We start from the raw sequence: 27,444 nt of genomic DNA, 5'->3' as shown, positions 1-27,444 counted from the left end.
AGTGGGTTTCTTGTAGACAGCACATATATGGTTCTTATTTTTGTATCCATTCAGCCAGTCTGTGGCTTTTGGTTGGACCATTTAATCCACCTACATTTAAAGTAATTATTGATATATCTGTTCCTATTGACATTTTTCTTAATGGTTTGGAGTTGATTTTGTAGATCTTTTTTCTTCTTTTGTATTTCTTGACTATATAAGTCCCTTTAACATTTGTTGTAAAGCTGGTTTGGTGGTACTGAATTCTCTTAACTTTTGCTTGTCTGAAAAGCTTTTTATTTCTCCATCACTTTTTAATGAGATCCTTGCCAGGTACAGTAATCTTGGTTGTAGATTTTTCCCTTTAAGTACTTTAAATATATCCTGCCATTCCCTTCTGAACTGTAGAGTTTCTGCTGAAAGATCAGCTATTAAGCATATGCGGTTTCCTGTGTATAGTACTTGTTGCTTCCTCCTTGCTGCTTTTAATATTCTTTGTGTTTAGTCTTTACTAGTTTTATTATTATGTGTTTTGGCATGTTTCTTGTTGGATTTACCCTGTATGGAACTCTTTGTGCTTCTTGAACTTTATTGACTATTTCCTTTTCCATGTTGGGGAAATTTTCAATTATAATTTCTTCAAAAATTTTCTCATATCCTTTCTTTTTCTCTTCTTATTCTGGGACCCTATAATTCTAATGTTGGTGTGTTTGATATTGTCCCAGATGTCTCTGAGACTATCCTCAGCTCTTTTCATTCTTTTTACTTTACAGTGCTCTTCAGAAGTTATTTCCATCATTTTATCTTCCAGCTCACTGATTTATCCTTCTGCTTCAAATGTTCTGCTATTGATTCCCTCTAGAGTATTTTTAATTTCAGTAATTTTGTTGTTTGTCTCTATATGTTTGTTCTTTAATTCTTCTAGGTCTTGGTTAATTAATTCTTTCATTTTCTCCATTTTGTTTTCAAGGTTTTTGATCATCTTTACTATCATTATTCTGAATTCTTTTTCAGGTAGTTTGCCTATTTATTTTTTATTTATTTGGACTTCTGTGTTTCTAGTGTGTGCCTTCATTTGTGTAGTACTTCTCTGCCTTTTTATTATTATTTTTTAAATTTATTATGTTTGAGGTCTCCTTTTCCTAGGCTTTAAGGAAAGTTGAATTTTTTTCCCTGAAGAAAGTTGAATTCATTCTTAGTTTTGATTTCTGCCCTCATAAGTTTGGTCCAGTGGTTTGTGTGAGCTTCATATAAGGTGAGATTTGTGCTGAGTTTTTGTTTGTTTTTCCTCTGATGGGCAAGGCTGAAAGTGAAGAGTGAAGTCATCACTCAGTCATGTCTGACTCTTTGCAACCCTGTGGACTGTGTCCGTGGGATCTTCCAGGCAAGAGTACTGGAGTGGGTTGCCATTTCCTTCTCCAGAGGATCTTCCCAACCCAGGGATCAAACCTGGGTCTCCTGCATTTTAGGCAGATGCTTCACCGTCTGAGCCACCACAGAAGTCTGAGTGAGGTGGCAATCCTGTCTGCTGATGATTGGCTTTGTATTTTTGTTTTTGTTTGTTGTTTAGATGAGGCGTCCTGCACAAGGTGCCACTGGTGGTTGGGTGATGCTGGGTCTTATATTCAAATGGTTTCCTGTGTGTGAGTTCTTGCTATTTGATACTCCCTAGGGTTAGTGCTCTGGTAGTCTAGGGTCTTGTAGTCAGTGCTCCCACTCCAAAGGCTCAGGGCTTGATCTCTGGTCTGGAACAAAGATTCCACAAGTGGTTTCTTATGGCATTCTGCTGCTGCTAAGTCACTTCAGTCATGTCTGACTCTGTGCAACCCCATAGAGGGCAGCCCACCAGGCTCCCCCGTCCCTGGGATTCTCCAAGCAAGAACACTGAAGTGGGTTGCCATTTCCTTCTCCAATGCATGAAAGTATAAAGTGAAAGTGAAGTCACTCAATCATGTCCGACCCTCAGCGACCCCATGGACTGCAGTCTTCCAGGCTCCTCTATCCATGGGATATTCTAGGCAAGAGTACTGGAGTGGGGTGCCATTGCCTTCTCCATCTTATGGCATTAAGTGAGATTAAAACAAATATTCAAAAAATGAGAGGCCAAAGATGAACCCCAGACTAATGGCAGTTACAGAATCAGGCAAATAATAATTTAAATAATGGAATATACACATATATACCCATGGGCAAAGTAAAAACAGTCCAACAAAAATAAAGTACAGTAGATTGACCTGGTATACTTACTAGTTAAGAACAAAACTAACTAAAGCACAAACTGGCAAACAAAACTAAAACAAGGTGCCAACTGGGGAATAAAGCAATGAAAACAAAACTAACTACTAAGTTGAGAGGAAAGGAAAGAAAGAAAAGAAAGACTAGATATGCAAAGTTAAATAGAGGTAGATGAAGAAGATTTATATATATTAAAGATTAACTGCAAGGAGAAAAGAACAGTAGGAAAGGCAAAAAAAAGGAATAAATGTAGAAAAATATAGTAGGTTTTTAAAAATTAAAATTATTAAGAGGAGAAAAGAAAAAAAATGGAAGAAATAAAAAAGAAAAAAAAAAGGAAGACTCCACAGAATTGCAAAAGCCAGCATAGAGGCAGAGGTTTATAACAAAAAAAATGTGACTGAATATACGCATATACATATATACCCATAAGCAAAATCAAAACAGTCCAACAAAAACAAAGTACAATAGATTGATCCAGTGAACAAAGGAAACCAAAAATTATATCTACCAGAACAAAACTAACTAAAGCACAAACTAGAAAACAAAACTAAAGAAAGATGCCAACTGGGGAATAAAACAATGAAAATAGAACTAACAAACATGTTGAGAGGAAAGGAAAGAAAGAATAGATATGCAAAGTCACATAGAGGTAAAGAATATTTATATATATTAAAGATTAACTGCAAGGGGAAAGAACAATAGGGAAAGCAAAGAAAGGAATAAATGTAGAAAAGATAATAATAGATTAAACCAATTCAAAGTTAAAATTAAAAAAAAAAAGAAAAACTCCTCAGAACTGCAAAATCCCAACATAGAGGCAGAGGTTTATAACGACAATTAAAAATGTGACTGATAAATTAGCCTCCAATTAAAAAAAAAGAAAAAATATGATTGAGGTAAAAGGGAAAAAAAGCTCAAAAGCTTACTTGGATTTCATAGTGCCAATAAAATTGACAACTACAATGGGGAGGGGGGGACTCCAAAATAATCTGCAGAACAAGTGAAAACATAAGAATCATAATTTTTTTCTTGAGTCACCGCTGTCAGTCTTTTCCCTCACTGGGAGTCACACAGTCCACCTTACCCCCCTAGGATGTCCTCCAGCACTGTGCTGATCTCTGGACCTGCTGTGGGGGCAGCTCAGATTCTAACCTGGCCCTATGCCTGTGTGTTCTTGCCTCTAATGTCCACAGCTATCACAACTAGTGTGTTTTCTTTTGTGGGAGCTGTCAACGACCTTTTATATATTCCACAGACAGAGTCTGCCTAGTCAATTGTGTGGATTTATCTTCAGTTTGTACAGCTGGTGGGAAAGTTTTGGGTCTTCTTCCCTAGCCACACTGCCCCTGGGTTTCAACTGTGATTTTATTTCCACCTCTACATGAGGGTTGTCCACTGGGGTTTGTTTCTGAGGCTGCCCTGGAGGACTTGGTTTTGCCCTTGTGAGGGCCAGGTTTGGAGGTGCTGCAGCTGCTTGGGTCGCAGGGGTTCTGGCAGCACCAGGTACTCAGGGGAGTTGGTGGCTAGGCAGCAGGAAATATAGTGTTCTAGAAGGATAGGGCAACCAGTATTGGCCAATACGCTCCAGTATTCTTGCTGGAGAATCCCCCTCCCTGACAGAGAAGCCTGGCAGGCCACAGTCTACAGGGTCGCAAAGAGTCAGACATGATTGAAGTGACCCTGTGCTCACAGACACAAGACTCTTTTTTTTGCCTGAGGCAGCCCTGCCCCAGTGAGAGTTGAGCGTGAAGGTGGTGCAGCTGGCTGGCTTCCAGGGACCCTGGCGATGCCTAGTGTGCAGGGATACAGAGGGCCTCCACTGCAGGAGTTGTGTTCCTATCAGAATCTTTTTTCAATCTTGTAGCTGGCGATCAGAAGGCCTCTTTGGCTAGTCTTTCCCCCAAGCTCCGCCTGTTGCGGCACTTAAAGGGCTCCCTTGCCCGGAGTCCTTTTCTGTTGTTCAGCATGTCAGGCACATAGAGACCTCCCTGGCTGGGGTCCTACTCTGTAGACTGGCACATCAGGCACTTAAAGGAGCATCCTGGGTGGGGTCCTACTCTGTAGTTCAGGGCGTCAGGTGTTTGATGGGCCAGTCTCGCTATTGCTCAGCTGCTGATGCTGGCGTGTGAGGAGAGAGAGGCTATGGTGATGGCTACACCCCCTACATGTGACTCAGCAGTATCACCTTGCTTCCATGGATGCCTGGCTTTCCTCCACGGGCGTTTCCCACCACGATCTCCTCCCTCACCTCCCCTTGATCTGTCTTTCTCAATCAACAACCATCACCCTAGGACTGCTCCACAATCCCTAAACTCCAGCTCCCAGTTGCTGCACCTTCCAGGGACCAGCATTCCTGTCTGGGGCATGTATGGCTCTGGCAAGGCCTGTCTGATTTTCATTCCATTTAGGCTGCCACAGATCAGCTGTTTCACTCTCAGCCTTGAATGTTTCTCCTCTGACTCAGATATTGCCCCGATGTGGGGATCAGACCCCTGCTTCAGTTCCCCCACCCGCTGAGGGCAGGTCCAGTCTTACTAACACTCCTATTTTTCCCCCTAGTTCCTTCATCCTACTGAGTTTTGCAAGATTCTATATATTCTTTTCCACTGGTCAGGTACTCCTGTCTACTCTCAGCTGGTGCTCTGCACACACTTCTGTGTCTGAAGGTGTATTCTTGATGTATCCGTGGAGAGAAATGTACTCTACGCCCACCTACTCCTCCACCATCTTGTTTGCCCCCACATTTTATCATTTTTTAATCCTTAGTTTAACATTTGGAAAAGCAATTCATGGGTCATATCAACACTAGATTTTAATGGCTGTCAAAGATGAGAACAAAACTTCACTGAAACAAATAGCTCCAATGGAAGACAAGCCTATGTCTACACTCCCTGAGTCATCCAGACTTCATGTTCAATCCAGTTCTTTCATGCAAACATTTTTATGAAATTCAGCTAGTCAATTTTCTTCCCTAATGTCAATCAGATGTTCTTACAAACTACCTGAAAGATGTTGCATTTTTATGTTTCTAATCAAAGGGTTCAAAACCCAGTGAAAAGCTTTAGAGTCAGAAAGTTGCATAGCCTTGTTTTTAAAATATGCACTGTGAGTTTTTATAAATGAAAACATGCATCATTTTCAGCAATAAATTTCCATTTTTCCCCAAATTCTTTCCTTTGAAATGCCGTTGTATTCCTCCTCATTAATACATCACCTTTCCCTTATAGACATAAATGTGTTGAATTTTAAAATATCTGCTTTGTAGCGTTATTTCTTATAGTCATTTGTCATCACAGAAGACAACAAATTTGGATCACTTGTATTTTTTTTTAATTGGTAAGTCATCTTTAATTTTTTTCAAGGCTTTGCAGTAATTTTCATTGAGATGACCAACAAGCCTCTAGGTGATAGCATGATAAGGACCCAAAGACTGAACAGAATCAGACAGGCAAGAAGGTTAATCCAGGCAGGTTTGTCAAAAGAAGCATGAGGAAATTAGATAAAAGGGGCAGGAGGAACCTGGGAGGTTCAGCTGTGGCTTCCAGTGGTTGCAACAGGGCACAAGGAGCCTCAGGCAAAAGGTTTAACAGACAACCTTGCCCAGGCATCATAGAGGTCCCACAAGCAGAAGAGACCCAGACACAGAAACAGCATCTCAGTGCCCAAGAGAACTAGAGGAAAGCATGTCATGGTTCAGGTTCTAGGGAAACCAGGAAATCAGACAAGTTCTCAGTGAGGGCAAAGGAATATAAGTCTGGACCATGATCAATGGACTTCCCAGGTGGTGCTAGTGATAAAGAATCCACCTCCTAATGCAGAAAACATAAGAGACAAGGGTTCAATCCCTAGGTCAGGAAGATCCCCTGGAGGGGGGCATGGCAACCCACTCCAGTATTCTTGCCTGGAGAATCCCCGTGGACAGGGGAGCCTGGAGTGCTACAGTCCATGATGTTACAAAGAGTCAGATGTGACTAAAGCAACTTAGCAGGCACAGCATGCAATAACAGTGTCTGGACACAGAGCTAAGGCTTCATTTTGAATAATCTTATTTCCCTGGGTGAGAGAGAAAAGATTTGAGTCCTATAGACTTCAACTAACTCCTTAAGGCCATACATCTTAAAAAGCAGTACAGTCAGGACTTAAATCCAGATCCTCTAGCAGGTTTGATCTCTGAGTCGGTAAGATTCCCTGGAGGAGGGCATGGCAACCCACTCCAGTCTCCAGTATTCTTGCCTGAAGGGTCCAATGGACAGAGGAACTGAGGGGCTACAGTCCATGGCGGCCACAAGGAGTTGGACATGACTGAAGTTACTTAGCACACGTGCACCTCTAGCATCAGAGCTACTACTCTGACGCTATGCTACACTTCCCATCTGAGAATAAGACCAGAGCCTGATTGCTAAGCCAGAATATTAGGTCAAAACAGAATCCGGGACCTCCCTGGTGGCGCAGTGGATAAGAATCCATCTGCCATTGCAGGGGACACAGGTTAACCCCTGGTCTGGAAAGATTTCACACACCAAGGAGCAACTAAGCCCATTCATTGCAACTACTGAGCCTATGCGCCACAACTACTGAAAACCACACCCTAGAGCCTGTGCTTCGCAACAAGAGAAGCCACTGCAATGAGAAACCCGGGCACCAAAACAGAGAGGGGCCCTTGCTCACTGCAACTAGAGAAAGCCCATGCAAAGCAATGGAGACTCAGCACAGCCAAAAATAAATTAATAAAAAAAAAAAAAAAAAAAAAAAAAACAGAATCTGGCCTTCCCTGGCGGTCTAGTGGTTAAGAATCCACCTGCCAATGCTGGGGACAGGAAGATTCCACATGCCATGCAGCAACTAAGCCCATGGGCCACAACTACTGAGCCAGCGTTCTAGAGCCCAGGAGCCAAAACTACTGAATCCTGTGCACCTAGAGCCCACCCTCTATAAGAAGAGAAGTCACCACAATGAGAAGCCTGCACACTGCAACTAGAGAGCAGTCCCCACTCGCTGCAACTAGAGAAAGCCCCCACACAGCCACAAAGACCAGCACAGCCAAAAAATCAATGATAAATAAATCTTAACACACACACACACAGAATCTGCAGCCAGGCTAATAAGGCTGAGATCTTCAGAACCCTGCTTTGGGGCTTATTAAATTCCCACCGATTGCTACAGAGTCTGGTTTCCATGGAGACCAAGGCCAGTTTGAGCTGAACAGGAGTTAAATATTTCTAACTTTGAAAGCATGAGACTGGAAAGACAAGAAAACAGGCTCTCCTACTGTCTCAGGTAAATGGCGTATATAAGATCACTTTACAGAAGGAGAAACTGAGGCTCTGAAAAGGTCAATGAACTGTTTAACACCATCCAGCTTGTGAGAGAGAAAGCACTTAAATCCAGGGTTCCTAGTCTTAAGTCTAATGCCCTTTTCATTGAACGACAGCTTATTACACACACTCCCACCTAACTCCAAGTTTATGTGATTCTATACTTAATCAAATCTTTAATGATTTGGAAAGTACATGTTAGCATCTTTTCTAATGGTGTATATAGAGACACAAACTCTCAGTCAATAAGGACCTACATTTAATAGAAATCTTAGCATCAGTGAGCCTGAAAAGGTAAGGAGTCTTCTCTTTTATTAATTAACTATAGGACACTCCTCTCCTTCTTATGAATCAGTGTATAACTTCTCCCAGAGTGGTCAGGAGGAAGAAGTACATTTTATCTAAGAGACAGAAAAATGCACTTTACAATGTAAAAACAATAAGGAAGAAACAGTCTTAAATTAGGTGCAAATATATCATGATAAACCAATCAGAAGATGAGAAAAGCAGCTCAAGTTCAAACCCTCACTCTTGGCTTCTAGGAAATGTGCTTTGGCAAAAATAATAAACCCCTAACCTAGACACACAACTAACAGCATCCCATTCTTATATCAAATTTGCCTAAAATATCTCAAGCCAGTTCAGTCGCTCAGTCGTGTCCAACTCTTTGCGACCCCATGGACTGCAGTACGCCAGGCCTCCTTGTTCATCACCAACTCCCGGAGTCCACCCAAACCCATCTCCATTGAGTCAGTGATGCCATCCAACCATCTCATCCTCTGTCATCCCCTTCTCCTCCTGCCCTCAATCTTTCCCAGCATCACAGTCTCTTCCAATGAGTCAGTTCTTCACATCAGGTGGCAACAGTATTGGAGTTTCAGCCTCAACATCAGTCCTTCCAAAGAACATTTAGGACTGATTTCCTTTAGGATGGAATAGTTGGATCTCCCTGCAGTCCAAGGGACTCTCAAGAGTCTTCTCCAACACCACAGTTCAAAAGCATCAATTCTTCGGTGCTCAGCTTTCTTTAAAATATCTTAAGAGGCCATTAAGGCCACGGTATGAACTCTGCTTCTGCCTCAGTTCACAAACTAAAAGAAAACTGGTTCACACAGTCTCAGAATTGATCATTCCCTGCCATGGTGGATTTTGGGTGGAATAGAAAAAATTGCATTCTTGGCTAGCACGTGTGATGAAGTGTGATGTCTTGTTCTGACATTTTTCAGTTCAGTGGATTATGTACTGCTGCTGCTGCAGCTAAGTCACTTCAGTCGTGTCCGACTCTGTGCAACCCCATAGACAGCAGCCCACTAGGCACCCCGTCCCTGGGATTCTCCAGGCAAGAACACTGGAGTGGGTTGCCATTTCCTTCTCCAATGCATGAAAGTGAAAAGTGAATGTAAAGTCTCTCAGTCATGTCCGACCCTCAGCAACCCCATGGACTGCAGCCTTCCAGGCTCCTCCATCCGTGGGATTTTCCAGGCAAGAGTACTGGAGTGGGGTGCTATTACCTTCTCCACATGCTTCTCTACCTAGTTTTAAAAGCTGTTGAGATACTGCCTCCTCTTTCCCTTCCCTTTCCATTCCATTTTCCTCTGTGCCCCATCTCTCAAACCCCTCTTGTGGTTTAAGCTATACACACTCATTTCCCTAGTTCAGGCCAATAAGCTCTATACTGTCTTAAAATCTGATTTCCTCTCCTTCCTGCAAGAGCTCCTCCATGAGTAATCCATCTCACATTGCTCTCCCCTTCCCTGAGTCTTAAGACACTCACCATCAACAACATATATCTTAGCACTAGACCCATCTGAGTATTTCCTCTATACTAACCTTAACTCCTCAATTCACCTGTGCATTCCCTGAAAACAAGGGTATGGTCATTTGCATCCTCTTTTGGATAGGATGGACATTGTATGGAAGGAAGATGTATGTCCCAAAGCAAGACAAGTGAGCCCAAAACACTGAAAGTTTAAGAAAAAAACACAAACCAGCACTGTTGAATGTTCATGAAAGCACTAACGATGTTCAGGACAATGAGCCTTAGAGCTGTGGGGTCAATTGTTCTTGGAAGCAAATATATTATTGAGTGAGATGGCATGACAGTGGAATTGGTTCCCATCAACTGAAGGGACCTCACTAAGTTCATCCTGGCAATAGAAGCATCCATTTTCATCACTGTAATCAATACTGGGGACAGTCAGGCATGAAAGGTGTTAATACCAGTTCAGAATGAAAAGCCGGCTGTTGAGAAGGGAGGACTATGAGCAGTTATCTCGCTTTAGAAGATCCATTTGCAGAACTTAAATTTGTTGGCATTTTACCCTCAGGCCTTTACCTGTTTTTGAAGATTAACTGTGGTTGAGTGAATCAAAATAATTTCACAGCAAACAGTCATTTGACCAAAGCAAACCCATTGAGACATAGAGCTCCTAGCTGATTACCCACTTCCAGGCTCCATCAGACATGAATTTATTGATCAAAGGGGGAAAATGAATTGAAAAGTAAGTGCTCATCCAAACTCCATTTCCTGAGTTATCTTGGGGTTATGAAGAGTTGCAGCTATAGAGTTATCATCAATAATCCATCTCACTAGATAGTCACTAGATCTTTTTAAGTGTCTAAAACTCAAAACTACTGGAATAATCTTAGCCGTTTTTGCTGTGTGTTTTCTATAAAGACCAAAGATTTCAATGTGCATCTACAGACATTTACAGATGTCCCATAAGTATAGTGACTTTGGAAGTGCATATTACTGATATTAAATAATGTACTTGCACACTTCTTATTGATAATAAGAAACCTTTTTCTCCTTCAATTATATAAAATTCTTACTCATTTACTAAGAAAGAGCCAGGTTGTTATACATCAGGTAATGGATAATTTACCCTAATATTAAATCCATTATGTATGAAACATAACTAGTGAGTGATTCCTTTTTTGTGTTCATCTCTGACAACACATAACACATTGCCTGGCCTGGTACATACACAAGCACTTGACAGTGTCACCCACTGTGTCGACACTGAGTTTTCAGGAAAAAACATGATTTCTGTCATTGGAAGAATGTTGAAGATGTTCAATCTGGTTGAAGACACAGACGTTGAATAGAACATAAACACAAAGTCATGTACAGTTGAGAATTTTGATGAGCAGCAGTAAGGGAAAACTGCTAAAAAGAATATGATTATACTGGGAAAAATCAAAAACCTTAAGTTAGCTTGGCGATCAGGGAGCTCTTCTCTCAGAAAATGACATTTGTAACTGAACCCTGCAGGATGAGTTGAGGTTGGCCAGGTAAGGTGTGGATGGTAAGCCTTCCAGATGGAGCATGAGCAAATGCCGGGAAACAGGGAGGAACTCAGTATATCTGAAAAATTGAAGGAAAGCAGTGGTGCTGAAGCGAATTGGGGAAATGACATCAGATGAGGGTGCAAGAGTAGGGAGTAAAGAGTAAAAATTTTACTATGGGAAATAACTAAAGAAAAGCAGAGACCTAATGCCATCTGATTTACATTTTTAAAATGAATGCTCTGTGTGGATGGAAAATGGGTTTGAAAAGGACAGGATTAAATGTCTGGAAAGCAGTAGACTATGACAGAAATCTTGAACGATGATGGCGGTTTGTTCTAGAACAGTGTTGATAGAGATAGAAGAAACTGTATGGAATCAAGAAATATTTTGGAAATGGAATCTAAGAGGACTTCGAGATGGAGTGAATTCTGGGGGGTGAGGGTGAAGAAGCCAAGTTTACTGTCACTTTCTAACAGTTGATAGATGGGAGTGCTATTTATGAGGAAGAACTGAGAAAGAGCAGTTTTGTGAAGGTAGTAGCGGGGGAACTAGTTTAGTTCACTATGCCAATAAGACATGCAGAACAGGATATATGAAGCAAACTTTAGGGACAGATTGGAGAGGTCAGAAGTCAACTATAAATCTAGGAGTGGTCATCATATCAACACTACTTGAAGCCATGGGAAATGAGACCTTCCCAGCAAAATGAGAGAGAAAGGGCAGAAGGCTCAGAGTACAGATAGAGGCAACGTGCCATGTACTTAGTTGCTCCGTCATGTCCGACTCTTTGCAGCCTCATGGACTGTAGCCCACCAAGCTACTCTGTCCATGGGGGTTCTGCAGGCAAGAATACTGGAGTGGGTTGCCATGACCTTCTCCAGGGGATCTTCCCAACCCAGGGATCGAACCCAGGTCTCCCTCATTGCAGGCTGATTCTTTATCGTCTGAGCCACCTGGAAAGCCCACAGATAGAGGGGGCATCAACAACAAAAAAAGCTCAAAGGGACTAACAAAGATGTGGAATAACAGAAAAGTTCAACTCGACAGAAACTAATAAAAGAGAGAGACATGGCAGAGAGTACTGAATTCTGAAAGGCATTAAAAAAAGAATTTAAAGTGACCATTAGATTTATTGTTTATGGGTTAGTAGTCATGGGGCATGAGAAAAGTAGATTCAGTGGAGAGATATAGCATGAAAACAAACTGGAGCATCCTCAACAAGCTGAAAAGGAATAGAACATAGAAAATGAAGACAGCATTCACAGACAACCCTTTCCAGAAACTTCACTGTAAAAGAAGGAAGAGAAACAAAGCCGGGCTGCAACTGGAGACAAAGTTGGAGTAAAGACAGATGATAACCATCAGTGAGTCCGTGAAAAGGTGAAACTTGGTACAAGTTAGTATCTCTCTTAGTCTAGGTGATCCAAACTATGTCTGAACAAGGACTCAACAAATAAGCAGTTTCTTTTACATTCAAACTGGAGGAGAGGGGTTAAATGACTAAGAAGAAGAAAAGAAGGCATGAGGGAAGCTAACTCAGAAATGTCTTATCAGCTGACTGCCACCAGGAAATCAAGGCCTAATTATGCTAGAGTCCATCTAAGGTGTCCTTTAGAATATATTCAGAATTGTTTACCCAAGGGATGGAAGAGTTCACCACTAGAAAAGTTGCCCTATGAGAGGGCAACCTCCTAGTACTTCCCAATCTGTCCCCTGCCTCAAAATAGTTGAGCAGATTCTTACAAGTGTCCCACTCAGAGATAGTAGAGGAGCCTAGGGTAGAAAATGAGAGAGACCCAGTATAACTGAGGCCAGTGTCTGCTAAGTTAAATCTGTATGTAGCTGGCTGCTATGGTAACCACTAAGTAAAAGATGGAACAAAAGAGAAGCAGGTTAGAGCAGTGTCTGATATAATGTCTACCTTGATATTCACACATTCCGTGTCCTTTCCAATCTGGAAAGATGAAATGGCTTGTGTCAAGTTCTTAACATGTCCATCCTCCTGACTCCTGGCCTCCAGACCTCCCTTTCCCTGTTTAAGATGAATTACTCCAAGTAGCTGTGATACCTGACAAGTAAATTAACTGAATAAGGGTTTTAATAAATTCTGGTGACAGAAGCAAGAAATGTTTTAGAAACATCAACCAATTAACCTAGTATTTTATGAGCACATACTGTATTCCCAATCTGCACATAGTAGTATAGATTGTCAAAGAATATTAAGTGTGGTCTTTGCTTTGATGTCTCATTAAAAGAATATTCCATAGACCCATGGGAAGTGATCTAAAAATAGTGGAAGGCTGGATATGATTAAATAACAAATGTAGCATAGGAGTGTGTCAAACTAGCAGATATTTAGTTATGGCAATGCTTCTGTTGGTATTTCTCTGAGTAGAATCTCAGAGGTGATGGAGCACAATCATGAAAGCTATTTGTTTGGGTTAGAAATTTCAAACTCAAAATGTTAACAGAAGCTATCTCTGGGTAGCGAATCTAGAGGTGATTTTTACTGTCCTCTGTAGATGTTTCCATAAGCCTCACAATAAATATATATTATTTTTATATTCAAAGAATATATCTTTTTAAAACACCAAAGGATATAGAGCTGCTAGAATTCTCATATATTGCAAGTGGGAATATGAAATGGTACAGCCACTTTGCAAAACAGTTTGGCAGTTTCTAATACAGTTAGACATACACTCGCCATCGACCTAACAATCCCACTCATAGACATTTACCCAAGGAAAGTAGAAATGGCCTCTCTTTCTCTCCCTCTGTCAGTCTTGGTCTCTCTCACTCACACACACACACAACACACAAATGTTTAAAGCAGTATTTTTTTATATTCACAAAAGCTGGAAACAACCTAGGTGTTCTTTTACCGATGAATGGACAAATGATGAGTACCCATTTAAAGGAAGACTAACCAGCAATAAAGAACAGTGAACTACCGACACATACAGTAACACGGAAGAATCTCAAATGCCTTATACTGTATGAAAGAAGTTCCATAATATATGGTTGCACTGATATGACATTTTGGAAAAGGCAAAATTATATAAATAGAAACTGATCAGTGGCTGGGAGGAATAGGAAGTAAAAGGAAAGGTAACTATTGTACAAAGGGGCAACACAGCACAATTTGAAGGGTGGTGGCACTGGGTTTTATCTTGAGTGTCCTGGCTGTTAGAGAGCTGTGTATGCTTGTGTTAACTCAGGTGTCCACACGAAACAGTTTATATTTCAGTGGGAAAAATTTTTTAAGTAAATAACACAATGAAGTCTTCATAAAACCAAGGTAACAGCCATTTTCCACAAATGAAAAACAAAGGGAGGCCATCTCAAGGGCTGTCAAAATCATCAAAAGAAGAACTGATGAAGACACGTTCTGTGTGGATCACTAAGAACCGAGCAGGAGCAAAACATCTGAGAACCATTACAGAGAATCCGTAGGCAGAATTTATGGGCTCTCTGAATACAGAAGCAAAGAGCAGGACACCAAAGTCTACTCTAGAATCATAAACCCCAGACACACATGCTCTTTCACAATGATGAGCGTACTGGTGCAGGTTCTTTAGCTTGCCAGCAAAAAGACCAAATGTAGGTAAGACACACAGAGAAAATGGAAATGGGAGTGGAGAGGTACTGGGAGGATTTTGAGTATCTCACAGGAGCCTGAGAAATGCTGAAAAACAGTATGCCAGACAACTCTCATTGTCAACTGAAAATCTTCTTCACCACTGCTGTGGAAGCCAGTTCCACTCAAATTCCAACCGGCTTAATTTCAGCTGGACAACACCTACTCTGACCTTGTGTTCCTCTCATTTCTAGTCCCAGGGCAGCTTCTACACCAATGTAAGAGATGCCCAGAGGGAAGTCTCTGGGCACCCACAAGTGTACAAGTCAGAGTGGAGAGTTAACATCATGGGGATGCCATCAACAAATAGGAAATAGTAGTCTGTGAATAAATGCTTCCCTTTCTTCCTCATTCAGAGCAACAGTTTTGATACCCATTTTGAAAATATCCTACATCAAGTCCTTTGCATTAAAGACCAGTCACAAGTAGTGCTGGCCAACTCAACTCATATTGATTATCTTTCCCCCATCTCTGTTTCATTTCCCCGTCCCAACTCACTGAAGTCACATTATCAAATATACTATCTATAAGGCAGTCTTTATCTCAGGCTTGGCTTCCTGGGGAACCCAGGCCAAGACATGAAAGCCTTGGGAAGGATCCAATATAGCTCTGGAAACCTCAGCTCTAGAAATGTAGGGACTATCTCATGAGCATGATGGCATCAGTGGACTCCACTCTAACCAACTTCCAACTTCTTCCCAGGAGAGAGTTTGATGGGCCCACATGGGCCCTCTGAGGTCAAAGGGTATGGAATTCATGCCCTAATATCGACAGAATCACGTGGAGAGGAGAAGAGGCAATTCTTCAGAGCATGTAGAGGCTGGAAGTAGGGGATCATTTAGGAAAATTGTTGTCCAGTTGCAAATTACTTTTGGATTATGTTGATTTCTTTTTTAGCAAAAGTGTGCATTGTGTCCATCTTTGTTTCTGAGTGTAAGTTTCTTTTCTCTAAGGTATCAGCAGCTTCCTAAACCTTGATTAGAGCCTTAAAATAGAAAACATAAGCATGATTCACGTGTATTATGGGATTTTCTGGTAGCTTTTCTGAAAGCTCAATATGGATATTTTGTATTTGGAAAGCCTAGACAGTGGCAATTGTTAAAACAGCCAGTTTTGTTTTTCACTCACTCTTATTTCATCTCTCTCTAGGTTAATATCCAACACAGGTATTAAGCACTTGCCAGCTGTTCACAAGATTCAGTCTTTCCAAAAGGTTTTACTGTAAGTTTGAAGGGTGGTCACCAACTCTTTACTCATAGCTGTTCTGCCCAACAGCCTCTGGGCCTGTAAAAAGCACTGTGTAGTCTACAGCCTCCAAATGTGTTGCTCTGGGTGAGCAGGGGTAGGAAGGTAAACAGCAAGCATCCCAGCTTTACCTAAAGACCAGCTAATCTCAACTGAGTCAGCAGGCTGAGTCAGCAGGCTCCTCAGTCAGACAGCTGTCAACAGAGCCAGCCAGCAAATCAGGAAGTCTCTCCTTCCTTCACTATTGAGCCTTTTCTCACCTCCCTCCTGTAACTCCCCTTCTCTTCCACCAGCCTCCCCTCCTCCTTCCAGAATGCGCAGGCTGCCCTAGGCATAAAGAAATCACTTGACTGAAGTGTTAATGACAAGGTATTTACCTTTTCCCAAGGTATCTATTTTGAAAGAGCAACAGAAAAGGCAACATATGATAGCAAGTTTATTTTCAATAGTGAAATTGTAAGACTCTGGACAGATGCAAAAGGAAGAGGTAGGAAAGAGATGGAATGAGCTGAGGGAAGGAAGGAGAGAGGGAGGGAGAGAGAAAAAGAGAGAATCCCCTCTAGCTTCTCAAATTGTCCCAGACAGTTTACTCCTTTTACATTCAAATGTTAGATCAGACTCAACAGGGAAGTTTCAGAGGATGAGAGGTACAAACAGAGAAATGAGATTTTCTTCATCCTTTTAGTCAGGAAGAGGAAAACCAATGATCAGACTTTTCTGTGACTCAAAAGAGGTCAGAGGAAGAAAACTAGCTTTAAGAAGTAGATTGAAATGGAGGAAGATGAAGGCCCAACTAAGGTGAATGGAGAGGTTTGGTAGAAATGGAAGGTCAGCTTAAGTGACTCTGTCACATTAAGCAGGTACCAACTGTGGAGGCAAGGATAATAAATGAGTACATTATAACCTCACACAGTTGAATTAGCCTAGAAAACTTTCAGAGATGTAACAGACTGCATGTCTGCAATTGCACTTTCAAGAAGAACTGATATACTAGAGATAAATTAGATGTCATCGATTTTGCAAACGTTGAGCTCCTCATTCTATAACTATTTAAGCATTACCTCAGTTAAAGACTACACCATGCCAAGTAGACTCCATGTGGGGAGGTGACACGGGATGGAGCTGATATAAACATCTAATCTGCCTGTACTTTCTTCCAGAGATATTCAAGATAATATAAACATCCACACAGTTGAAAGAAATTCTTTCATGGGGCTAAGTTTTGAAAGTATGATTGTGTAAGTAAAGAAAAAAAAAATCCAATAGAGTAACATTTGGCTTTTCATGCAATGCTTTCTTTGTCATAACGGTATGTTCCCTTTTTTGCAGGGGGCAGGAGAGGTGTAACTTTGGTATTTCTCCATTCCAATTTGTCTCTGATTCTGTGTTTTTCTCTCACTTCCCAACTTTACATTTCCAAATCACAGCATGGAGCCATGTTAATAATTTATGATTCTGTGGTGCGATTCAAGTGTTTAAAATTGCTCTTTGAATGATGGTCTCCTGTGATGCAACATCTGTTCTGAGGGACAGAATAACTCATGCATCAATAAAGCTAGTTATTGCCTGGCAAGGCTTTTGTTGCCCAAAGAAAAAGACCAAGGAGGAGTCTGAATCAGGAAGATATGGATATTCCCTCATAACCATGCCAAGCAGCTCCTGTTCAGCCCCACACTGGGCATATAAGATGACTTCACATTTGCTTAGAACAATCACGTTTTTTTAATGAGCTTGAGCTACTCTCTATGATTTTGGGGAAAGTTTGTAAATGTACTCTACATTGTTAATGAACTATCTTCTAATCGTTTGTGCCAGTGGCCTGTGTAGCAGTTTATCCACTCCCCAAGATGGCCAGGAAATAGGGCACTCAGGCTACCCAAGTGCTTAGGGGATCCTTGGAAGTTAAATGCACAGAAGGACATTTGGGAGACTGGTAATTGCAATTAGATATGTAAGAAAAGTATTTTCTCTTTACATTTCACAAATTGCTGTGTTTCTTTAAAACATACGTGTGTTTCAATATGCGGTTATGTACAAAAAGCAAGTTCTACTCTAGAAAGAATGTTGGTTCTTTTCAAAGCAGTAATATGATCCAGAGATCCATCTATATGAAAAGCAAACAAACAAAAACAACAACAAAAGAGGAAGGGAGGGAACAGAGGGAAATAGTAGGCAGAGAGAAGGATATATTGAAGAATAAAGCTAAACACAGTATTTGACATAAATTTATTACAGTGAAAATCATTCAGTTGTGTCCAACTCTTTGCGACCCCATGGACTATACTGTCCATGGAATTCTCCAGGCCAGAATACTGTAGTGGGTAGCCTTTCCTTTCTCCAGGGGCTCTTCCCAACTCAGGGATCAAGCCCAGGTTTCCCTCATTGCAGGTGGATTCTTCACCAGCTGAGCCACAAGGGGAGCCCCAAAAATTTTTTACAGAGAGCCAACAGAAAAATTTGAAAAGGTCTAGCATAGAAATAGGATGTATGAAGGAAAATATAAAATCAAAGGCATGGATTCAGAGTACACAGCAGCAGAACAAAATTGTAGATAATACCTAATCCTTCCACTTAATATTGCTCATGATATTTGAAATCTGTGTGTGTGTGTGTGTGTGTGTGTGTGTGTGTGTTGGAATGAGTTGATGAGATGTGAGAAGCATGAGAGAACAAGAAAGCAAAATAAATAAGTGGTAGGAAATATGTGCAAAATAAAAGTAATTGTTCTAAGCATAAAGGAGGGATAATACAATTTGACATGAGAGTTGAAGGAAGAGTTAAGGGAGAGAAGGCAGGCCTTAAAAGATGAGTGGAATTTAGCCACAGTATTAGCAAAGGAGGAGCAGAGGAAACAGAATCTCCAAAGCCAAGAAGGTTAAAACAAAAATGTAAAAGGGAACTTCTGGAAAGTGGTGAGTATCTGAGTACCACTGGCCTACTGTATTATAGCAAAGGGATTCTTGGCTTGCATAATGGAGGGAGGAGCTTAGTGATCAACGGAATCAGAACTACCTGGATGCTTGCGCTGTTTTAAATGTTGCTCTAAACATACATGTCGTTTTTAAATATTGTGATTCAAATATATGTATTCAAACTGAGTTCATGTGGCAAGTTTATTAATACAGTTCTTTTTATTTTTTTGGTTGCACCGAGGCCTGTGGGATCTCAGTTCCCCAGTCAGGGCCTGAATCTGGGCCATGGGCAATGAAAGCATCAAGTCCTAACCACCAGGCCACCAGGGAACTGAGTATTTTTATAGAAAACATATAAGTGGGAACCTGAAATTAATATAATGTCAGATGTCAATTATCTCACTTTTTAAAAACTGGTGTGTACTAGTAACATTCTCACAGTTTTGCGTGCTGATATGCATCCGTTTTGTCCAGAACATCAGACAGAAAGCAAGCTCTCCTGACCTACCTAGTCTTAACTCTTCCCAAGTGGAGGAAACAAACTTAAGGAAATAAGAATTTGGGACACCATCTCAGAAACCCAAGACTACAAAAAATAAAAAATAGAGATCATAGCTGCTCTTCACTGACTCCTGTCCATGGATACTGTGTGGATCCCCAGAACTGAGAACCTACTTTCCTAATGAGGACAGTTTTCATAAGAATCAACACTTCTCAGACATGTCTCCAAAGGACAAATTCACACTTATGAGAAAAGTGTTGTTTTTTTTTTTTCTTTTTTTTTCCCCTCAACCTTGGATGGCCCTTAATCCATATATAACAGCATCAGAAGGTCCACACTCTCCACAGTTTAAGTCTTCAGTTGATCTTTGTCTGGGCCCTACTTCTGGCTATAGGGGCACTTTCTGCCTCTAGGGACACCCAAGGCTACTTGGGGGAAAAAAAAAAAAACCTGGCAAAGTAGTTCTGATGATGGCAAAAGCTCTCTTTGCATCTTTCAAAATCCTAAACCCCTTTTCTACATATATATAAATAAATATATTTTTTAATAGTCCAGCAATGAAAGATTATCAGACACTTGGCTAGTGGCTCAGGGGGAAATGAGGAGTAAAAGCCCACCACAAGCAGGCCCTGGAGCCCTTCCCCACCTCTCCACTGACCATGCAACTAGGAAGTCTGAACAGGGAAGTACCTAGCTATGGCCTTACTCCACATACGTTTCCTCCCTTCCTCAACTGGCTTCCATCTTCCTGGCCCTCAGTGAGCTTTCATGGGCCAGGTCCTCCCACACCTTCATTCTTTAGAAAGAGGACAGACTCTGCTTCTGGGGCTTCCTGAGCCTTCAATGACTGAACAGACTGGGGAAAGGACCAAAAAAAAAAAAAAGACTAAGGAAAACCATGATTCAGTTATTCCTTAGCTGATGTTCTGCCCTGTTTGTCGTCACCATCATCATGAGGCTGGTTTTTAAACCAGCACTACCTCTCTTAAGGGACTAGGCACATATTTGACAATTACCAGCTTCTCTGGTGATAGTTTGAGAGTTCTACTGCGTAACATCACCCCTGGGCAGGAATTCTGGACATAATTTGTTTATTGTGTGATAATCCATTATTAACATCAAAAAATGCTACCTCCTTTGTTGATTAAGAAAATCTGTAAAGAAAAAGGGCTACTTTAAATACAATAATTATCTTAAATTAGTCTGCATTCTACATAGCCACATCTATTTCTATTCATGAAAAAAGTATTAATTATCTAGCCTATAGAAAAAAGATAAGTGGCAGTCACATGGATTTGCTCACCACTTTTGCTGGATTAAGGGTCAGCCAATTACAGCCCAAGGGCCTAATCTAGTCCCTGAGCTAGAACTTGTTTCTATAAATCAAGATTTTGATGATAAGGAACATGAATGCAGAACCTAAATGAAGCAAAATATTACTCCAAACAAAAGAAAAAGAAATCCATTCTTTTCAATAGTAGACCTATATTACAAAAAAATTGTACTCAATTATTACTATTATACTTTGGTAACTTTAGTCAATAAAAATCTCATGGAAATTGTTTTAATTACCTATATAAAGTACCTGATGACTTTCCTGCTGGCTCAGATGGTAAAGAATCTTCCTGCAATGCGGGAAAGGACAATGTGGGTTCAATCCCAGGGTTGGAAGATCCCTGGAGGAGCGTACGGCAACCCACTCCAATGTTCTTGCCTGGAGAATCCCAGGGACAGAGAACCCTGGTGGACTGCAGCCCATGGGGTCACAGAGTTGGACACAGCTGAGTGACTAACACAAAGTATCTTTGTAATATTCTCATTTTGCCTCTTGGCCCACAAAACCTAAAATATATTACTGGGCCCCTCATAGAGAAAGCTTGTTGACTCCTTTGTCTGGTTCAAAGCCCCTAGGATTGAGCTCCCACCAGTTAGGGACAGCTGCTTCAGCACTGTCACCCCCAGCCAATTGGCTGACAAACCAGTCAGGAAGGCTGGATGTGCTGGGTACACTTGGGAAGGTGTGGGGCAGGCAGGATTGGGGGTGCACAGCTACTTCTTGGCCATCAGAATCCACCAGTTTGTTGCTAATGTTCTGAAAGACCTGCATTGCTCCTGTGTGCATTTTCAGCTAATTAGCTTTCAAGGGGAAGAAAAACACACACAGTGTCCTCCTTTGATTTTAAGCTTGTTGGGCTCCCCACTGCAGCAACAGAAACTGTCAACATCCTGGACACATGGGAGTATCCCTGGGTCAGCTTTGGGAACAGTGCTATTTGCAAACCCACCGAGCCGGACAAGGAAGAGGACCTGATGGCAAATCAAGAACAAGCGATCACAGGCTCTCTGGGCTAAGCTCTCCCACACTTGGGCTTCTGTTTTTGTTTTCAGACCATCCAGGAGCACAGCAGTGCAGATCTGTCAGCCCAAGGTGCCCTTGGGCTCCCCTGTCCAGGCAAACCTGCTCACTGACCCTCTTTGCACAATTTGGATAACGATCCCCCATCCCATCCCACCTCCCCCAGAGCTTCCTCCCTCGCCTGCTCACACCATCTCACCCTGCCACAGCCCACAACCTCTATAATTGATTTCTCTTCCTTTCTGGCTTAACCCAGAGCCACCTCCACAAACCTCCAATAGCCAGGTCCTTTATGGGTCATGGGAGATGTTCAGGTTGTCTGACAGTTTAATTAGATCACTTTTTTGATGACAGCCAGGCCCACTGCTGTGAATGAGCATGAGTGAGAGGCTTAAGGCAATAGAGAAAGGGGATACAATATGTTCTTTCCCTGTCTTACAGACACTTGTTCAATAACTGTATGATTTCTGTCCTTCAGGATGGGAAAGATCTTTGTCTGCTCCTCCCATGGCATCATTTCTACACACAAATGATATGCGCAAAGGCCTTATGGAATCCAGGCTGCGATGCCTAAGTGTGCCTTCTCAAAATCAAATTTCATTGATTTCTCTGAATAAGTAATACACGCACATAATGCAAACTTCCAGCATTACAAAAGGTTATACAGTGATAAATCAGTCTCCCTTCCACCCTGCTCCCTGAGTCTTAGGGTGGTATTTTATTTATGCCACTAACCTGTGCTGTCTGACCTTGCCCCAGTGCTTCCAATTATGAAACTCATGTACTGTTTGCATCTGACATTATTGGTTTTTTAATGGGTCTTTTATTTCAGATGGCTGAGTAAGAATGGGATTCAAGAAATACACAACTGTGCATTCAATGGAACCCAACTCGATGAGCTGTAAGTAGCCCCGACTATTCTTCCAGGCCATTTAGAGGGAAATGGCTCCTTTACCAGTGATGTTTATGTGGCTTTGTGTTTCCCTCCCTCTTTTCTCAACTCCATCCCCAGGAATCTAAGTGATAACAGTAATTTGGAAGAACTGCCTAATGATGTTTTCCAGGGAGCCTCTGGACCGGTCATTCTGTGAGTAGCCTCCCTCGCTTCCAAGTAAAAGAGATCAGCATCTGTAAGGTAGCAGTCAACTTTGTCTAAGAGATCAAAGAAAGTCTATAACTTTCTCCCATTCAGGGACACTTACAGGACAGGGCTGGCAATTAAGATCGAATTTTATCTGTGTCATCTGCAAAGGTGTACAGGACAATGTAGGGCTGATCTACACTCTAAATATCAATACAATAACAACAATAACAACAACAACTATTTAATGAGCACTTACCAAGTCCCAGAGAATGTTTCAAAAATGCAATAGGCATTTTCGAATTTAATCCTTATAATAACCTCTGTGGTAGGAGCTATTTGGTCCCATTTTAGAGAAGGGAAAACTGGCTTCCCTGGAGAGGTCAATTCACCTAAGTCACAGAAATTTTAGAGTGCAGATGTAACACCAAACTGGTCTGACTCCTAGAACACTCTTAACCACTCTGCTATACATCTCTTCCCTGAATGGGAAAGCACAGTTCTTCATCTTCACCCTCAGGGTTCAGGAGTTTTGTTCAAGCCAGTGAGAAATACACACATTTGTGTTTGGATCCTCTTTGCCTCAATTCCTGAGCTCTTAAGATGCCTCCAGTGCCTCATGCCACTGTATCAGCACCTCTCCTTCTATCGTTGCTTGCTCTGAGTTACTTCACTTTCACTTTTCACTTTCATGCATTGGAGAAGGAAATGGCAACCCACTCCAGTGTTCTTGCCTGGAGAATCCCAGGGATGGGGGAGCCTGGTGGGCTGCCGTCTATGGGGTTGTACAGAGTCGGACACGACTGAAGCGACTTAGCAGCAGCAGCACCTTCATTTCTACCACCAGGAGTGACTTTCCTCTGGTTTTATTTGCCCCTGCTCTTCTCTTCCACATGGGTCACTCCAACCCCCAGCTCTTCATTGACAATCTCTGCTAACAGGAAATTCCTCCTCCTGAAACTCTCACAGCCTTCATGGCTGAAGGGCCCAGATCTGCAAGACCTTCTTTAAAATGTATTTCCTCAGGCTCTAAGCAAGACCCACTACATCTATGGACAAATGTACTACAGGAAGAAGAAAGGTATCCAGAAGGAAGCAGTCAAATACAAGAAGCAATAGTAAGCAAAGAAACAGATAAACATGTGAACAGATGTAAAGGTTTGCAGAATGACTGTTACATAGCTATCCTGAGGTCAGTTCAGGTACTTGCGAGCCACTAGCTTGTACCTCTTACTTGGCAGTCAGTACATAGGTTATTTACTTACCTACCTACCATCTATCAACATCACTTTCATTTTCACCAAAAAGCTTTCCAGTTCACCCTTGAACAACACCAGTTTGAACTGCATGAGTCCACTTACATATGGATACTTTTCAATAAATATGTACTGTCTGCAGTTGGTTGAATCCTTGATGCAGAACTATGGATAAGAAAGGCAGGGCCATGGGACTTGAGCATCTGTGGATTGTGGTGTCTGCAGTGGATCCTGGAACCAATTCCCCACAGACACCAGGGGGCAGCTGCATTCTCCTTCAGGTTGGAACCCGTGCATCTCTGGAATGAGATCCTGTGTGGCAGAAATTCTATTAATGATTATTAATGATGATAAAGGATCTGCTGTAACTTTTATATGGGACTCTGTCTCTTTGAATAAGTTCAAAGCCCATTCCAGAATGCCTGGTTTCAGAGAGGCAACATGTACGAAAGAAGGGATGGTTGCATGATTAAAGCACAGATGCCGGAGAAGACTACCTAGGTTTAAAACCAGTTCTCTCACCTCTCTAAACCTCAGTTTCCTCACCTAAAACAATGACAGGAACAATAATATCCATGTCCTAATACTGTTTGAAGCTTAATAATAACATATATGTAAGTGTATGTGTATATTCATATATTGAGTGAATATACATATATTCACTCATTGAACAGATAGATTTTTAAGCACCAGCCCTATGCTATACACTGTCTATAGTGCAAGGAACAAAAGTTCTTCCTCACAGAAAGCTTATATTCTTATAAAGGAGAGTCAGATAACAGAACTAAATACGCAACTTAATATATTGAACTATCATTATGTATGCTATGAAGTGTCAAGTGGGACCTGGGGGTAACAAATGGGGAGTGCCAGGCATACAGTCCCTGTACGTCAATACACAAAGTCCTTAGAACTTGTAGGGCTTCCCTGGTGGATGCAGGAGACGTGGGTTCGATCCCTAGATCAGGAAGATCTCCAGAGGAGGCAATGGCAACCCACTCCAGTATTCTTGCCTGGAGAATCACATGAACAGAGGAGCCTGGGAGGCTACAGTCCATGGGATCACAGTCAGGCATGACTGACTGACTAACACACTTAGAACTTGTAATGCTTAGTCAGTGTTTCTTATTCTTAGAGTACCTGGGAGACAAACAGAGAAAGTGTATTTGATGTCTTTGACCCGGAGATCAACAGTGTGTTAATTTCACTTAGTGAACAGTCCTAAAGGTTTTGAACGTGCCTAAACCAGCACCCCATCTTTCATGGCAGAACATGTCTGTGATGGGGTAGGTTTCCTCATGTGACCTGCACCAGGTACACTATGACATCGCAGCACCTGAACTACTGTCTGCTACTGAGAAATTCAAGCTGGACAGGCTCTCGTCTAGCTCATCACCCAGCTGAGGATACCAGAGCCAGAAATGGGAAGTAACCTGCTAACCATCACACTGTTGTTGCTGCTAAGTCGCTTCAGTCGTGTCCAACTCTGTGACCCCAGAGGCAGCAGTCCCTGGGATTCTCCAGGCAAGAACACTGGAGTGGGTTGCCATTTCCTTCTCCAATGCATGAAAGTGAAAAGTGAAAGTGAAGTCATGTCCGACTCTTCGCGACCCCATGGGCTGCAGCCTACCAGGCTCCTCCATCCATGGGATTTTCCAGGCAAGAGCACTGGAGTGGGGTGCCATTGCCTTCTCCGTCACACTGCTGCCCTAAGTGGCAGAGTCTGGACCAGAAACTAGGTCTCCTGCCTCATATCCTATGCATTGCCACCATACCATGTCACCTAAAGTACCTCAGTAGATCCAACTGAACATCTCAAAGGGACTCTCAATTTACTGTGAACTAAAATAGGGGGAAAAATAACTATAAGCACCAGAGCCCACCCCCAGCCCAAGAACACTAGTAAAAGGTACACACACAGCATAGAAGAACATCCCTTGATGTTGATAAGTAGGTCCCAGGCTGAGGCACTACACAGTATGTCTGACCAGGGTCTCCAGTGGAAAACACCAACTCATACCCCCAACCAGCCCTGCCACGAGTGCCAGCAAGAAGAGGGATGACATCATCACCAGCAATTTTGCAGAGTCCTCAAGTTACAGGCCCATTTTCCACACTTTCACTACAGGAACAGTGAGTAAAATTTACAGAAAATCGAAAGGAATTTTGAAGCATTTGCCATGACTTAAAAAGGTAGAGGGGCTTCCCGCGTGGCATTAGTCATAAAGATCCCACCTGCCAATGCAGGAGACATAAGAGACACAAATTTGATCCCTGGGTCAGGAAGATCCCCTGGAGAAGGACATGGCAACCCACTCCAGTATTCTTGACTGGAGACTCCCATGGACAGAGGAGCCTGGTGGACTACAGACCATGAGGGGTCACACAGAGTTGGACACGACTGAAACGACTTAGCAAGCATGCAAAAAGGTAGAGAGGGGTAATACATTTCTACATCTTTTCATTTCAGTGCATGAGGATATATGTGTAAGATCCTGGCCTACATCCCAGTCTCTAACTGCTGATCACCTCCTCCTTCTCCCCTTAGGGGCAAGAAGGTTGGTCAGCTTAACATCAAGCCTCCTTTTCTGGGGCTTTCAGGTTAGTCTGCAGATGTCTTCCCAGCCTCTCTGGCTGCTAACCTGGGGCTTTAGGACCTACTCTAACCTTTATTTCCAGCCTTATGTGCCAATCCCAGGTAAACCCTGGCCTGAAGGCTGTTTGTTTAGTGTGTGTGCAGAGTACAAGCCCATGCTGGTGCTGTGGGTTCATGGGTAGGAGAAGTGTGTGTAGACTGCTCAGCCCACTGTAGGCGCAGCTCAGGCTAGGGCTGTGACTGTGGCTTGGGTCAGATTCCTCTCACTGAACATCAGACTGTGATGTGGGTATTTGCATGGAGAAGGCTTCCTGGAGAATGCTCTTGGAGCCTGTGGGAAGTACCTGATGGAAGCAGAATCAGGCTAAGAGGGAAGTTGAACTACCATGCATTTGCAACAGAAGCTTCGGCTGATTCTTGGGGGAGCTCTGGAGTTAGAACGGCCCTTCAGAGTTGACTGAATTAACGCAAGGGGCTGATCCTCTTCATCGACAGTCACTGAGTGCAGGCAGGCCCAGAGGAGACGTCAAGTCTTGGGTAAGTCAGGTGAGGGCAAATCCCAGAGCAGAACTCAGCAATAGGCCACCTCAGCGGTAAGTGGTCCTCAAATGCCCTTAAGCCACAGTTCTAAATTTGACCATGCATCAGAATCACCCAGCATGCTTGTAAAACTCTAGATGGCTAATCCCCACTCCCAGTGGGTTTAACAGGTCAGGGGTTGGCCTGAGAACCTGCATCTCTAATAACTTTGCAGGTGAAGCTGATGTTGCTGGTCCAGAAAGCACACCAAGAATCACAGCCCCTGAACTGAGGCTGAGAGTTGGGAAGCTTGGCCTGGTCTCCATATCTGCTCCAAGAGCCAACAGTGGTGTATCTTCCTCCCAGGAGGCTCAGTGCTTTGCCCCAGTACATATATGCAAGGGATTCCAAGGGAGTTAAGGGGAGGGCACCCAAACCAATCATAACTCCTTTCCTGAAGGCAAAAATTTTAGCTGAGTGAAAAGCAGGGAGCCCCTGAACACCTGAGGGTGCAAGT

General features: G+C 42.4%; 1 protein-coding gene across 1 annotated transcript in view; it reads left to right on the top strand.

Moving 5' to 3' along the window:
* The window catches only part of FSHR (follicle stimulating hormone receptor), a 189,533-nt gene that overhangs the window by 142,061 nt on the left and 20,028 nt on the right, over positions 1–27,444 (top strand). Inside the window, 4 exon segments of the mRNA NM_001285636.1 lie at positions 15,610–15,681; positions 16,866–16,943; positions 22,308–22,376; positions 22,488–22,562. Of these exon segments, the coding sequence (NP_001272565.1) occupies positions 15,610–15,681; positions 16,866–16,943; positions 22,308–22,376; positions 22,488–22,562 (294 nt within the window).

The sequence above is a fragment of the Capra hircus genome, chromosome 11 (assembly GCF_001704415.2).
Source record: "Capra hircus breed San Clemente chromosome 11, ASM170441v1, whole genome shotgun sequence".
NCBI classification, from domain to species: Eukaryota; Metazoa; Chordata; class Mammalia; order Artiodactyla; family Bovidae; genus Capra; species Capra hircus.
The sequence above is the reverse complement of the archived record's forward strand: the minus strand, read 5'-3'. Positions and strand labels throughout refer to the sequence as shown.